This window comes from Pezoporus wallicus, unplaced genomic scaffold (assembly GCF_028554395.1).
Source record: "Pezoporus wallicus isolate ANWC-B61680 ecotype Strahan unplaced genomic scaffold, APGP_CSIRO_Pwel_v1 contig_6484, whole genome shotgun sequence".
Taxonomy (NCBI): domain Eukaryota; kingdom Metazoa; phylum Chordata; class Aves; order Psittaciformes; family Psittacidae; genus Pezoporus; species Pezoporus wallicus.
The window spans coordinates 4121430-4137115 of NW_026638903.1; the positions used below are offsets into that span (position 1 = coordinate 4121430).

The 15686-nt window shown below is 41.4% G+C and overlaps 4 protein-coding genes and 1 long non-coding RNA gene across 7 annotated transcripts in view; 2 read left to right on the forward strand and 3 right to left on the reverse strand.

The window, feature by feature from the left end:
* The window catches only part of SENP7 (SUMO specific peptidase 7), a 37404-nt gene extending 36711 nt beyond the window's left edge, over window positions 1-693 (reverse strand). The window contains exons 1-2 of the mRNA XM_057413039.1: window positions 664-693; window positions 426-533 (exon numbers count right to left, since the gene is read on the reverse strand). Of these exons, the coding sequence (XP_057269022.1) occupies window positions 426-533; window positions 664-693 (138 nt within the window). The remainder of the gene's footprint in view (window positions 1-425; window positions 534-663) is intronic.
* Window positions 694-2474: 1781 nt separating this feature from the next.
* On the reverse strand, window positions 2475-4284 carry LOC130601143 (uncharacterized). Its single transcript, XR_008972604.1, has 3 exons — window positions 4197-4284; window positions 3045-3091; window positions 2475-2539 (listed from the first exon to the last, which is right to left on the reverse strand). It is a non-coding gene; the product is annotated as an uncharacterized LOC130601143 (long non-coding RNA).
* A 368-nt stretch (window positions 4285-4652) lies between these two features.
* LOC130601136 (putative protein FAM172B) lies at window positions 4653-8596 on the forward strand. The gene is given in 4 exon segments (XM_057413004.1): window positions 4653-4693; window positions 4976-5046; window positions 7280-7735; window positions 7737-8596. Coding segments are annotated over 3 exon segments (1086 nt in total). The 5' UTR covers window positions 4653-4693; window positions 4976-5013; the 3' UTR covers window positions 8334-8596.
* Window positions 8597-9624: 1028 nt separating this feature from the next.
* Window positions 9625-11467, reverse strand: TXNL4B (thioredoxin like 4B). Of its 2 annotated transcripts, XM_057413008.1 has the most exons (4): window positions 11402-11467; window positions 10920-11085; window positions 10431-10582; window positions 9625-9991 (listed from the first exon to the last, which is right to left on the reverse strand). In XM_057413008.1, the coding sequence occupies exons 2-4, from the start codon at window positions 11049-11051 to the stop codon at window positions 9826-9828; spliced, it is 450 nt and encodes a 149-aa protein (XP_057268991.1). In that variant the 5' UTR covers window positions 11052-11085; window positions 11402-11467; the 3' UTR covers window positions 9625-9825. The 2 variants fall into 2 exon arrangements, with proteins under 2 accessions (XP_057268991.1, XP_057268990.1); XM_057413007.1 differs by lacking the exon at window positions 11402-11467 and having other exon boundaries at window positions 10920-11152.
* Window positions 11468-11497: 30 nt separating this feature from the next.
* Window positions 11498-14656, forward strand: TRMT10C (tRNA methyltransferase 10C, mitochondrial RNase P subunit). Of its 2 annotated transcripts, none has more exons than XM_057413003.1 (2): window positions 11498-11516; window positions 12682-14656. In XM_057413003.1, exon 2 carries the CDS (start codon window positions 12713-12715, stop codon window positions 13958-13960), a length of 1248 nt encoding a protein of 415 aa, XP_057268986.1. In that variant the 5' UTR covers window positions 11498-11516; window positions 12682-12712; the 3' UTR covers window positions 13961-14656. The 2 variants fall into 2 exon arrangements, with proteins under 2 accessions (XP_057268986.1, XP_057268985.1); XM_057413002.1 differs by lacking the exon at window positions 11498-11516 and adding an exon at window positions 11865-11970.
* The last annotated feature ends 1030 nt before the right edge of the window (window positions 14657-15686 follow it).

Consider the following 15686-nt stretch of genomic DNA (forward strand, 5'->3'; position numbering starts at 1 on the left):
ATGTAAAACATATTTCCATATCATAACAGGAAGTTTGATAAGTGAGCTAAATATAACCTAAAAGTTCAGTAATCAGAAGACATCTAACTAACTTTAGATATATATATATATATATATATATATATATATTTATATATATTTGCTTTTAAATTTGTGATTTTCAAGATAATTTTGGGTCAGCTGAAGACCTACTCTGCTTTTTAATTATTTATTCTGCAATACAACACTAAGACTCCTAGTCCTGTAACTGTATGTTTGCAGGTAGACTTCAGATCTACACACTTGTCTCTTTCCAAGACAGTCTGGGTCAGATATTGATCACAAGGGAGCATTCAGTATTGAAAAAAATCCATCCTGCAAAACAGAACCAAAACCCCATACAACATTCTCCTATGTACATCATACTTCAAAGAACTTCTCTTTACCTCTTTTAAAGGGTAGTCCCAATGGTGGGAGTCTGTGAACCTTGCCAAAGGGGACTGAACTTGGGCATCCTCTGATTTGGTTTTTGTTTTCTTCGTTGGTGTATGAAACTGAAAACAGATGATGTTGCACACAAGACGAAACTAAATTATCCACTGCTATTGTGAGCTGACATAGTGCCATGTACAAAGTTTTCTTAACTGTCAGGCAAATTGACCAAGTTGCAAGGGAAGCACTGACCTCTAACTTTAATTTAAACGCATGGCTCATCGATGCTTTATCCCTAAATTATGTGCTGTACAACATGAGGAGCTAGCTTTAACACATGAACTGTCTAAATAAGTTCTTATTTCAGTAACTTTACAACAACTTCAAATGAGTGCCCTAAAGGTGACAACCAATCTACTGGCACTGACAATTTCTTAGTTCCCTCTGATTTGTTTTCACTCTAGTTTAATCATCTCATCTTAAAAAATCGTAAAGAGAAAACAAAGTAACTGAATGTCATGCTAAATGTCACACCAGGCAAGTTCTCAAAAAAAAAAAAAAAAGGGAGAAATCAGGATGAAGAGCAAATATATCTTGTAAGACTACAAGTATTTTGATATTATAATTTATCATAAATACACTATGTTTTCAAAATTGTATCAGCAATGGTATCATCTACTGTCATTGCCAACCTTTGCAAAAATGGAACCAGCATTTCAAAAGTAATTACTGACAGATAAAGCAGTTAGTATTTTGCAGAAAATTGCCAATTCAGAGGAAATGGATAGGGTAGAAAGTTCATCTACTGAAATTCAAACCAAAAGTCGTCAAACTAAATTTCTACCAGTTCGTAAAGACAAGGAGAGAGATTAAAATTTCCTATCAGTTAATTAAGCCAGTTCAAATAGTATCAACTGAAAGAATGAAAGTGCAGGTATTGCCATTTCTCCAGGAGTCCTGGGAAACAAAACCTTACCTGCAAATACAACCAGATTAGAATGTATCACAACATTTATATCTTTCAGATAACTGTCTATCTCGGCCAGGAAAAAGCTGAAGCTACTCCATGTGATGGCCATTGTCAAGTGTACTATGAACTGACTTTGCAAGCTACTAAATGCCCTGCTTGTAACATGAAATTACAAGCAAAGACTCAAACAGTGACATGAACACAGAAACTGTGTTCATTATCTCAACAGGGAGTCCTTCGGACAGACCACAACTGAAGCATACTGTACCATGAGATAATCCTTCAATTCTTCAGTTTGAATTGCGAGTGCTCTTAATCCTCCTCTACACTTCTTTGAAACAAAGATGTAATGTTTTAGTAATTAGACCTGAATTTTCTATATAGTACCTCAAACTGCTTTTGCTCATCAAATGCTGTAATAATGAATACGCCTAATAACAGATTCCTCAATCTATAGAGGATGCAAGCGCTATGCACAGGCAACAATTCTAATAGGAGTACCTCCCTTCCCTTTCAATTGACATTTAAAGATTAAAGTAGACATTTTCTTTTCAAGAACATCTACCATTAGATCGTTTGATTGTCATTTTGTTTTGACAAGTGGCCTATAAACAGGTTTTATCAGTCAGAATGCATTACTCTGATCTGCACCTTAATGGCCAGGAACAAATTTCTTATTTCAGAACTCCACCTGCTGCTCAAGTAGAGGCTTCCACTGTGAAGTTTCTCAGAATACATTTATCCAAAATTTTAACATGTGTTTAAAGTTACAGAGGTTCAAATGACCTCTATCATAACAGATAACACTGAGAACAGATAACATTGAGAAAGGTAAGGTCAGACACACAAAAGAGATATACAGATGAACAAATAGGGATAAAAAGCACAAGATACATTCATCAGCAAAATTCCCACTGTACAGTATCTTCCTAGTGCTTGCAGTCATTAAGAAGATGTTGGCTTGCAGTGCCTGCAATTAATTTATGGAACAAACACAAAGTCAAGAGGTAACCAACAAAGGTTTGTATGTATTGTAAGTGCAATTTACACAGTTGCCTCAGCTTTCCCCTTATAGAAAGGGACCACTCCAACACATACATGTGCATACGCACTTAGACTCCTCATCTAAACCAGTAGTACTTTTCTGAAAGTTCCCACCTGTAGGAACAAAGGTCAGAGAACACACATAAACAAGGTGCTGGAAACAGCTGATTTCTAGAACACTAGACAGTCCAAACCTTACCTGATCTAACCAGTTGCTGTGCCTACAGTTTGTTTCCAACAAGCTTTCACTGCTAGAAACCACTACTAACAGGGATATTTTAGAAAAATTAAAAAAAAAAAAAAAAAACAAAACAAAACCAAAAACTAAACACTAGCATAAGAAGCCTGAATACATCTCTGCAGATAACAATGTTATGCAGCTCTTCTACTTTGAATTCTTTAGATGTTAGTTTAGGCCTTAAAATGTTCTCAAAACCACACATTCAACAGTAGACATTACTACTGACTGCTACCAGCATAAAGCATTTCTCTTGAAAGAGTGCTCCAACAAAGCAAAAGCTGGACCACTGGAGAATAAATTTGGTTGTGCAAATACATCAAAACATCCTAAGACACCAACAGCCCCAAAGTACATTGCTGCAAATTGTAGGACACTTACACTGACATTGCTTGAGGATGCTGTTTTTCCTTCCATAATTTTCTCTACTGAAAAAGAAAAAAATATAAATAATATAAGCTTAGCAACTTTCTGTTTATTTATTCAGAGGGAAGCAGGAACACAGTAGCAATACTAAGCAAGAACATGAAATTAATTTTTGAGCAAGCCAGTACAAAGAAATTCATTTGTAGAATAGCTTGTGGTGGAAGGGACCTTAAAAGTCATCTAGTCTGACCCCCTGCCACTGGTAGAGACACTTTCCACTAGACCAGGATGCTCAAAGGCCCATTCAGCCTAGCCTTGAACACCAGGGATGGGGCAGCCACAGCTTCTCTGGGCTATTTGTGCCAGTACCTTTTCACCCTCATCATAAAAAATTTCTTCCTTATATCAAACATAAATCTATGTTCTCTCAGTTTAAAACCACTGTCCCTTGCTCTGCCACTACAAGCCTTGGAAAAAAGTCAGCCACAATACAAGAGAAACATGCGACTAGGAAGTTCATATACTTTTATTTATACTTTTTTATTCAGCTCAGCGGTTTTTCAGCTTTCAGCCTCACCCCCCTGGTGTGGGGAACAGCAACATCTACAGCCTGTTAAAGGAAAGCCAAAGTACTGCCTATTTGGACACCTGCAAAGTGAAGAAACTGACAAGCGACGGCCCTCTGACAGCCCTGGGGGGCAGCAGAGGCCGCATCCAAGGGTGGCACCACCCGGGCTGTCAACGCAGGAGACCGCGCCGCTGCGCCTGTAGCTGCCGCCGAGCCGAGCAGCGGGGCAGAAGGGGTCTGCCCGACACCCCAGCTTCCTCAGCTTCCCCACCACTTCCCCAGCTTCCTCCCATGCGTCGGCTTTTCCTGCTAGGTAGGGAACAGGCTGTTCACTAACAAGAGGCCAAGTGCTGAGGGTCAGCAACTCCACTGCCTCCCCAGTCTTCTCACAAAGAAGCAGCAATTGCGCCACTCCACCTTCCCTCTCCGGTATATCGCAGCTCACCCTCCCCCGCCTGCCGGCTTTCCTAGTCCGCGATAAAACCCCCTGTCCAACAAAGACGGCCCAGCCCAGCCAGGCAGCACGGACACTGCCAGCCAGCTTTAGTTCTGCTTTATCCCCATCTCAGCCCTAGAGAACAAACACCCATACCACTCACCAGCGCAGCTGCGCCACCGCCAGTCTTATTTATGCAGGCCCCACCGCCGTCACCGCCTGCGCAGCTTCCCCGGGTACTTCCGGGCTGGGCACCACCTCCGCCCGGCTCGATAGAGCCGCCCGCCCGCTGCTCCGCCCAATAACGGCGATAACCGTCCCCCCTCACCCGGATCCGCCCTGAGGCGATGCCCGCGCTCCCCTCATGAGCTCCGTCCCTCAGCCGTATCCCGCGAGCTCTCGCTCCCCGACCCCTCCCACCCTTCTTCCCCTCACGAGAAGGTTCCCCTCGCTTCCCCGCACCCCCTCCGGTTTTTAACGGCTTTTGAGTTTAGTTCGGTATAAAGCCTCTGAGGGAGAAAAACGTAATCCACGTGGAGTAAATGATAGTGTTACACTATGGGAGTCTTCCCGCAGCCAAGTGGAGACCAAGACCCATCTGTTGGGTTTTGGTTGGTGGTTTTGGGTTTGTTTGTCTGTTTTCAGGGCACCTTCAGAATCGTAATTTTTACTTGTAACTTTGAGTTTTCCTTTTGTTTTGCCTTTATTATTATGTAATGGGAGGCTGTCCCTGACGGGTTTCGACAACTTTTCAGTTTCACAGTCGAAGTTTAGTTGTAACTTATGATCAGGTGTAAAGTATGAGATGTTACCTTGTAACTGTCTGAAAGGCTTTACGATGACCTTAACTATCAGCAACTGATACATTTTATAAATATGCCCATAATAAAGTACATAAAGTAACAAAACCTGAACTAAAATGGTTTATTTTCTTTCACACAGAACTGTCTAGAACCCCAGGGTGAAAAAGATTTCCATCTATGATGATGACGGATTTTACAGGAGAGCATACAGTAATTTTAGGCTTCACTAGAATAAAGTGGTTTTGAATTTAAAATCTTATGAAGAATATTACTTGTACTGCAGTAGTGTTTGGAATATGCCAATTGCTGTAACAAACACTAGCTGAATTTACAGCGGAAGCATTTTACACTCCAACCAGAAAAGTAGGAGGGGTTTTTACTCCACACCCAGTAATTTTTAAAAAATCAAAATAGCAATTGTAAAGACTGCCAGAATAAACACCCTTGAATATTGCATTTATGTGTAGACAGTGAAGGACAAGCAGCAGTCAACACTGACTTAGAATGCAGATTTATAAAAAAAAAAACCCAAAAGATAAATTCATTATGCAGCATCTAGAGCAATCTGTAACTGCTGCTTTTCAGTTCTGTAAATGGTATTATTTCAACAAAATCAGTCCTCCAGACTAAAAAGTATGAGTCTAAGGTGCTATTCAAGTGAATTCTTTATTGATAAACTACTGTAAATTACTTCAAAACTTTTAAGTTCACACCCCGAAGGCAATTTTAGGAAGGGAAGTCATACCTACGCCTGATGTAACACTGTTGCTTGTTCCCGCCTCCTGAAATCCTCAGAAAACTTTCACAATGCTGTGTAAATTATTTCTTCAAGTAGATGTTCAATATTACATACATAGATGTTCAATATTACATACACAGAATTTAATTTGTAATCATGTATCCTTGTTTTGGTTTGGAACTGAGAAAGCAATGTTGTTGAAATAAGAGCATAGTAACTTCCTGGAAACTACAGTTTCCAACCTTTTGGGGGTGAGAAAACGGCCCTGAGAAGTGCTCGACAGCATACCATTCCATGGGGAAACTGCATTTATCTCTTCCTACTTGTTATGGAATGCTTCCTCTGTGCTTCAGCTTTATCCACAGACATCTTTTGTTAAATTGCGTCCACTTTTCTCCTACTTTATTGCATAGGGAAAACAACATGAATACGGGTAGCTTCCTCTCTACTGAATATGATCTCTTTTGTGTGAACTGCCTATTTCAGTGGTATAGCAAACAGACTCTGTCTCTCCCATCTCCTTCGTGTCTTTCATGCCTTCCCACAGAAGGAAAAATCACAGATGAACACATGCACTTGTAACTTCCTTGTGCTGTTTCCATTCCAAGAAACTGGCAAGACAGTAAATGGTTTAACTACCACAGAATCTGATTTTTTTTTCCCTTTTCTATATGTACTTATTTTATGAGATAAAAAAGGAGAAGGTACTATTTTCTAGCCTACTCCCTATTAATCAGAAGACAGGAATGACCTTGGAGAGATGACAATATCTCTGCCCCAATGGAGATTGCTCAAAAGAAAACCTGAATCCCATGCAGGAGTTAGTTTCCAACTCAAGTTGCTTACATGAAAATATTCAGATCACTTTCTTTACACAGCTTTACTGCTATAGTGAGTTTACTGTTGTTTACTGTGTTCTAAAAACCTCTTGTTATTTCAGTAAGAAAAATTAAAAGGTATATAGCAGCTTGTACCAATGTCTTTGCCAAATATAACTTTATATAAACCATTTGCAAAAAAAAAAAACAAAACACAAAAAACACCCAAACCTGTGCTAAGATGATAAATTAATTTTTAAAATTGTTATAATTATAGGAATTTGATTCTTGCAAATATCTGCTGTTAGGAAAAAGTCCTACAGAACAGGGATTCTAACCACATCAAAGTTTACCCCATGTTTACCATTCTACAGCCAGTGACAGTCAGTAGTATGATGAAGGGTTATACAGAAAATAGGAGGTTATATGCTTAATTTTTGAGTTGCACGAAAACCACTTCTGGGTATAATTCTTATCAGTTCATCAGTCTTGTATGCTGAAAAACGATCTTAGCTCGAACTAGAGATCTCAGTCTAATCTCATGGAAGTTTGCTGCACGGACTTTATTTTTTCCTGTTCCTGGATCACCATGGCTAGCTTATTCTGTCATCCATTGTACAATTTCCATGTGGCAAGTGCTTGCAAAGATGAACAAGTAACTGAAGAGATCATTACTAATGTACTGCTATTGGAGTTTAGTAACTGAAATCTGTGAGAGCCTTTACAAGCAGCTGGTTTACCACAGCCTACCAAGAAATAGCCAGTATCAGTAAGTATTTTGTTTGTAACCACTTTTAAATCTGTATTCTTATACAATAGGGTTTTTTTTATGTAGGTGTCATATGGAGGTCTATCACTACAGTAACATAGTCTTCTTAATCTGTAGTGGTTACAAACAAAGCATGAACTAAGCTTGAGGAACCTAATAGAGGGTTCAGAGTACCAAGAGGAACTGAAGTACAACTTCAACATAAAAGGGGAACTGAGGCATCTGGATACAAATGAGTTCTTTGTTTTCAATTATTACAAGAATGCACATGAGCAGAATCATAAACGCTATCAAGTTTTGGGACACTTGATTACCCAATATGTTTATGAGCTCCTGGAAAGAGTCTGCATGCTGCAGAAAGTTCATATTCCTACTGATGCTACAGAGGATGAAGCAAGAAGTTTCTTTTTCATGAGTGAGAATGCACTAATAAGTAACTCTAGCCTAACTGTCCTTCTTCAAGACCATGGAGTGTTCCGTGCAGGACAGTGGGGGCAAAGGATAATTATCAGTGAAGGCCTGGGGCATGGAACATAATAAACACCATTCATCAAAATGGCCCTTGAAAGCCATGGGGGGGGTCACTGTACTGAATCCCAATGACAACTTCATTGATTTTAAGACTGAAAAGGAAAGGTTAAGTCTGTCTACCAGTCAAGAGGCACTGACTTCAATGGAGTCTACCTGGCGGGTCCTCAAGAGAGGCAGCTGCAACCCTGAGGAGCATACCATATATGTATGGGATCACTTCATTTCAAAGAGTGCAGTCAAGAATGTGGCCTTCATTGCTCATGGCTATGGTGGCTCGGTGTTTGTTGACTTGCTAGTGCAGCGAAAAGGGGAGGTGATGAATAAAGTGTACTCTGTGGCATTCATTGACTTCACGCACAACGTGTGGCACCAGACTAGAAGTGATCCACAACTACAAGAATGGATACAGAAACACTGCCGTGAATGGGTTTCAAACAGTAAGCCTCTAGATAAAGCTATGGGTTCTGTCATGAAACTGAACTGTCGTACTGTCTTTGCTGGGACAGAAAAGTATTGTTTAGCCCCCTCCTGCTGCTTACATTCCATCTTCAAGTACCTGAAGAGCACTCTGAAAGCCAAGACTGCAACAGCCTCTAGACAATCACCTACTGCAACTAGAAGCAGAACAAGTAAGAAGTGAGGCAATAAAGGTATACTGATTTGGTTTTGATAGTAGTCTCTTCCTTCCATAACTGCCCCTGCACCTTTCAGTCATCTAAGGACCCTCAGCTCACTGTGGAGCAACTTACAGTTCGAAATTTGAAGCTAGTTTGTTTCTTTTTTGAGAAATACACAAATCCAAGTTAACTATCAGGAAATAAGTTCATTGTTGTAAGCTGTAAGCCACAATCCTTCAGTTAGCTGTGAAATTTAAGTTGTGCAAAATAAAGATGTTAAGGTATAGCAACTCTCATCTTTATCATTTAAAAAAATAAACATTCTGCAGTTACATCTGCATAATCAGACTAGACTATCAGAAAAACACTTGCATAAGTACACAGCTTTCATTAAAAGGACAAATCTGGAATACCAAAAGCATGTAAAGGATCTATTTCCTTCTCACTATATACCAGAGTGTTTAAAATCTTTCAAGAGCCTGAACATCCACCTTCCTCCTTGAAACATTTACTGGTAAATTGAACAATACTTCAGGGAACTACATACTACCACCAACTGAAAAAAAAAAAAAAAAAAAAAAAAAATCCAACTAAACCAGTGAAATTACTGGGCATGAGCTGCTATAGGAACACAACACTAGCAACCTGCTGTTACCAAGCTGATACAAAAGGACATTGCTGTTTTCCCTCAGCTGTTTAATTTTATACAGAGGTGGGAAATAAGAGACAGTTTTTAAGTGTCCATACTCCAGGTTTGCAATTTATATAAACAGAAGGTCAAATAACCTTTAAAGTGAATGTAAACAAAATGGTTATTCTGAATTTCCAGTTTAATCCTGTGGGAACTGAAAGTACTCAGTAGCTGAAAAAAAGAACTCTGATGGATGATAAAACCTTGTCCTACACCTTCAGTTCTCAGACAGAAAAACCAAAATGTTGAACATTAACACTGGGTATCAGAGAAAAGAGTGTGTAAACTTCTCTTTTGTGTTTATATCCATTTCAGATTTCAGTCACCTCTAATCCTGTTTGAAAAAGCTTCTATCCCATTGTCCAGTAATGGGTAAAAGTGTAAAATTCCATTGAAAAGGCAGTCAGCTGAATGCTCTTGAGAGCAAGCATAGATTTTAATAAAGGTAAGTTTACTGTTACCGTATCTGATTGAAAATGTACTAACTAGATAATTAATAGACTATGTGGTGGCTTCGTTCACTTAAAGCTGTACTGCAGATGCCATAATCGAGGATGCATACAATCTGCCTGTTTTGTAGGTGCTAGTCAGCATGCAACTCAAAGAATAGTCACTTGTGTGAGTTCTAAGCATGAATGTGTAGCTTTATTCACAAGAGAAGTATGAGGTGACAGAATGTCTGTTTTCAGAACGAGATCAATATGATCCATCAACGTAAATACTCAAACTGTCCCACAGTGCCAGAGGTGGCTAAACAGGCTTGAAGAAAAAATGGGTTCTAGAACATTCACTATTTCCAGAATTCTTTATCTCAGGTTAACCCATTAAATTCCTTGGTAGAGAAGGTCATATTTAGGAATGTTATTGGGATCAATAGGACTTCTCACAATGAGCTTTCCACGCATTGCACCACGGTAAATCACTTCAATCAGATCTATAAAGTCTTGCTTTGTTTTGAAGCTTCCTACAAATTTGGTATGATCTGGAGACCTAAATGTAAGCATAAGATAAAGGTAGAATTGTAATGCTAAAGTGTTCAAAGCAAAAACACCTAACAACAAGAAAAGATGTACAGTGGCATCAGGGGCTCTGACGTGGTCATTCTGAAAGAATGAACAGCACTGGTAATGGCATAGCCAAATCAGGAGTATACTGTCACCACTAACATCCAAAAAGGTGCAGTGTCATGCCCAAGACTTTAATCATACTATATTTTACATTCAGGCATGTTTCACAGCTGGCATCTACTTAATGCACCAGCATTTGAAATTGAAAATACATCTTTCTGGCTTCCTATGGAATTCTCAGTGCAGATGCTAGTATAACAACATTACAGTTTTCAAACGTTACCTTCCCCTGACACGGTAATATAGAGAAAGACTAAGAATTCTGAAAGTTATAATAGATAATGCCTGGCAGGATAACATACCCATAATCAACCTTCATGTGTTGTCCATTGAAGAAAAATACAGTAGATGGAATATAACTGATGTCAAAATACTGGGTGTACACTGGAACCTTGTTCACATCCACCAGGTAAATCACTGCCATTTTACTTAGGTCGTGAGCTGTCTTTGCAAGCTGAAAAGAGTGAGAAAATTCGATGACAGATAGACTAAACCACAAGAGGAAAAGGGTGGCAAGCTTTACAAAACCCATTCCTCTTATGTTTTACCAGCTTAATCAGGGCTAGAGTATCATGCCTTACCTACTTCAAGAACTTTATACATCCACTACAATAACATCAATGTTTTCTTAATTTTCAAATAGCTTTATGAATATAGTATTATTTCATATTAGTTATGACAATTTTCATGAGACACCATATTAACCAAAAGTAACATATCACAGTCACTTGTACACAACAGTAAAGTTTTAACGAACTAGTAGAGTTAAAAAAAAAAAAAAAAACTCTTACAATATCATCGAGCTGCAGACAGACAGCATCATTATCTCTTCCAAACCGGAGAACCAAAACCTTCTCAGCCACGATTTTTATTGCCTGATCCACTTCCCTCTTACAGGTCAATTTGGGCAGCACAAAACTCATCCTGCCAGGCCACGGCTACAACCGAAAACCCTACCTGAAAGGAAAAAAAAATCCAAACCCAAAACAACAAAAAACCCCGTCAAAAATAAGTGAAACCTTTCTATGCTATTTTAAAAAGAGAAATTCCTGACCACCACATCGGACTGACAACCCCTCGGGCTCAGGCTTTCGCCTCACGTCCCAGCCCAGCATGGCGGCTGGCCCCTGCCCTACACCCCGCCCCGCACCAGGGCCCGAAGGCTCCCCGCGGGGCCCCTGTAGAGTCCTTTCCCGCCAGCTCGGGCCTGCCCACGGGATCACCGTACTCCGCAGGGCCTCGCGCCGTGGGAAAGAGGAGAGAGAGCCGGAACCTTAAGGTGCAGCAGCGGAACGCCGGGGGCAGCCAATAAGCGCAGCTCCGCAGCCGAGAGAGAATGAACGGAGGACTGGGCCGTCCCCGCGCACGCGTAGGCTGCTCCCCGTGAGGTGAACACAACATGGCGGAGTGGTCGGTGCTGCTGTAAGGCCGCCGTTAGCCGCGTCCGATAGCCTCTTCCTTTCCTTCCTTCCTTCCCTCCCTCCCTTCCCACGCGGGACGAGACGGACGCCTGGCGGCTGGAGCGAGGCAGCAGCTCTGGCAGGTGCGGGCGCAGCCGCTGGAGGAGGCCTCTCTCGCCACGTGTTTCTCGCCACCGAGGGCTAAGGCTGAGAGACCCGGGGGCCTGGGGTGCTTGAGGTACCCCGTCGTGCGCCCCGCGGGTGATCATGGGAGCGCCCCTTCGCTTCCCTGACCTGTCGTGCCGTGCTACCCAGCACAGCTGTCCCCTGCGGGCGCAGCATGGGGAGCGGGGCGCGCTGGGGAGTGCTGTGGTGCGTACGCGGTGCTTGGAGGTGTCGCCAAGCTTGTCGCGGTTTGGTTCAGCTGTGGGCTGTTTTACAGGTTGTTACGGTTGCTTATTCTCCACCTCCTGGTTAACTGTCCCTAAGATCAGGTCTGATTTGGCTCATAGTGCGGTGTGAATGCAGGCATTGCTGAGGGAGCCGCGAACAAGGGTCTCACAGGACGTACGAGTGCCTTTGGTGTCAGTAGCATTAGTAGTTTCAGTGACCTGCCCTGTGGAAAAGCAAAGCAGAGGAAAAACCTTGCAAGTTTGCAAATAAAGCTTTTCCAAAATACAATGGTAGAAGCTAAAATGTGATCTTCTGGGAGACAGGATTGTTCCAGAAAATGTTACAAAATGAAGCACCTTGTCCATTTTCATAGTTTAGGTAAATTAGGCCCACGCCTCTGAGCTATATAAATATATTTTTGGTCTCCATGAAGCATTTTGATTGTGAGGGGGTTTGATTGGGTTGTCAGATGATACAGATAATTTAAATAGATTTCAGACAATACTTAAAGGTTGGTTGACCACATTTTGAATTGCAGTAAGTGTTGCTGTTACAAGCAGCAGAGCTGACTGTCTATTTGCAGCAGTGCCACAGACGCTGTTTTTATGTAGAAAACATTAGAAAAGTAATAGTGGAAGTAGGAATTTCTGGTATTTCCCAAGAAGTTGCTGTCTGTCAGTCTTACTAAGGATGAAGATCTGTGTGTGGTGGTGCTTTTTCTGATTCCTGACAAAATTTTTCCTCTCTTACTGTTTTGCAGATGAGCATTTGAACACAGCACATGTCTAAGTATGCAGTCTGCCAGTTTGCTTCTGAAAAAAATCATAAGAAGTTCTGTCCTCCCATTTGCTGCACAACATGGGATGAAAAAGGATTTGTTTCCACTCAGTAGAACTCTGAGTTTATCACTTTTCCTGAAGCAGGACAATTCATGCAGTCCCTCAGAAAAACTAGATTTAGATGCGTGGAAGAAGGTAATGAAATCTGGGTTGCAAGAAGAAGTCAATGAGACGGTCTCTGAGCATAAGGAGCCTGCCACTTTGGCTGCTGCACGTGAGATGCTGGAGATGTGGAGACTAGCTGGCAAATCAGTTCCAGAAAATATCACCGAAGAACAACTGAAAACCTTTATGGAATGTACTTCCAAGTCAGCTCAAAAGAAATATTTAAAATATTTGTATCTCAAAGAACTTCACAAGAAAAATGACAAAAGAAAGATGGAAGAGAAAAGGGAAAGGAGGCTAGAAGCACAAGAGCAAGCTTCAGAAACTGGTGTGACCAAAAAGAATTCATTCATATGTTTGTGGGCCAACTGTATGGACAAAGTATGCAATTGGAGGGCTGCACAGTCGATGGTCTTTGGCCAGCCACTAGTATTTGACATGTCCTTTGAAAAAGATATGTCTGTCCGAGAAGTGGCAAATACAGTGAGACAGATAGTACTGAGTGAAAGTACCAATCGAAGATCTATCGATCCGTTCCACATCCACTTCTGTAACTTCAAAGACAATAGCCTCTATCATAAGGAATTTATCAAGCATTACAGGGAGGCGTGGGGCAAACTGCTTATCACTGTGACAGACCAGTGCTACACAGAAGTCTTTCCAAAGGAAAAGCTTATCTATCTGACTGCTGATTCTCCCAAAGTAATGAAAACATTTGATCACAATAAAATCTATATTGTGGGGTCAATGGTTGACAGGAACATAAAAACAGGGGTCTCTTTAGCACGAGCAAAGCGACTGGGGCTGGAGACTGCGGCCCTTCCGTTAGAGAAGTACTTGCTCTGGAATACTGGTGCCAAAAATCTCACACTGGATCAAATGATGCACATTTTATTAACCTTGAAAGACACCGGAGACTGGCAGAAGGCTCTTGAATTTGTTCCAAAAAGGAAATACTGCGGCTTTGTAAACAAGCCTGTACATGAACTGAAAAAAACCTTAAGCCTGATCAACACTCTTAAACTTGGAAAGAGGCAGGAAGAAGTACGAAAGCAATTTGCAAAGAACTACTCTAAGAAGCAGACACAGAAGTAGAGTGATGAGGAAGAGAATTATTTTTGTTGGGTGTTTTTCTTTTTTTTTTAAACAGGCAAACTGTGCCCTTGAATGCTCTGATATCTCAGGACTTCTGAAACTATTCAGCTCTTTATCTCTAAACATGCCTTTGGTTAAGTTTGAAAGGACTGTAGTTAGGCTTTTTTTTAATTACTTTGGTATTCCAGCTGTTTAAATATATTCACGTTTGAAATTCTGTAAAAGAAATTACCTGATCTGTTCTAAAAAACTGCTCTGTACAAAGAAAATCAGTCTGTTTAGTTGGACCATGCTGGGACAAAGGTGAATCAGAAGTTTGTTCTTCAGAGACTGTCTCGGTGCTCTGGGTTTGCAGTGGATGGAGGCTACTCACAGGTTAACCTTATTCTGAAAGGTTGGTGAAGACAAAAGAGAAGACATTTTTCTCCATTACTTCCTGAAGCCACTTTTGGTGTGCAGACAAATTCACTTTTGACAGCTGAACTAAAACAATTGAAACCTAGCATGAGTTTGGGAGTTGCACAGCTTGTTTCTGGGGGTTCTGTCTGGCATGAATGAAGTCCCTGGTGAAGGGGAGTTAGTCAAATATCTTGACCCTACCAAAATAAAAAAAAAAAAAAAAGACATACCTTTGTGTAAGACTTTTGTCCCCAAGTGCCTGTTTTCAGTCCATGTAATACAGATTTCCCAAAGCACTGAGCTTATGAGATGAGATTTAACCATGCCAAGTGCAAGGTCCTACACCTGGGTCAGAGCAATCCCAGGCACAGCTACAGGTTGGGCAAAGAAGAGATTCAAAGCAGCCCTGCAGAGAAGGACTTGGGGGTGTTGGTTGATGAGAAAATGAACATGAGCCAGCAGTGTGCGCTTGCAGCCCAGAAAGCCAACCGTATCCTGGGCTGCATCAAAAGCAGCATGACCAGCAGGTCGAAGGAGGTGATCCTGCCCCTCTATTCTGCTCTTGTGAGACCTCACCTGGAGTATTGTGTGCAGTTCTGGTGTCCTCCACATAAAAAGGACATGGAACTGTTGGAACAAGTCCAGAGAAGGGCCACGAGGATGATCAGGGGACTGGAGCACCTCCTGTATGAAGACAGGCTGAGGAAGTTTGGGCTGTTCAGCCTGGAGAAGAGAAGGCTGCGTGGAGACCTCATAGCAGCCTTCCAGTATCTGAAGGGGGGCTATAGGGATGCTGGATAGGGACTCTTCATTAGGGACTGTAGTGACAGGACAAGGGGTAACAGGTTAAAACTTAAACAGGGGAAGTTTAGGTTGGATATAAGGAGGAAATTCTTTCCTGTTAGGGTGGTGAGGCACTGGAATGGGTTGCCCGAGGAGGTTGTGAATGCTCCATCCCTGGCAGTGTTCAAGACCAGGTTGGACGAGGCCTTGGGTGATACGATTTAGCGTAAGGTGTCCCTGCCCACGGCAGGGGGGTTAGAACTAGATGATCTTAAGGTCCTTGCCAACCCTAACGATTCTATGATTCTATAAACAGTATTATTAGGAAATACATAGAGGAGCAGAGAGCCTTTTAGTATTACAGCAGAAAATGTGTCTCTGATGGGTGTCTCTGTGAAGATCTGCATTCAGAATGCAGAGCTACAATGGGCACACTGTTCAATACAGTTCTTTGTGCTGTCTAGAATACGGAGGGTTTTTTTTTATGGGTGCTTAAATGTTTTTTGAATTAGTCTGACTGCCCTGATGCTTGAAGTTAATGATA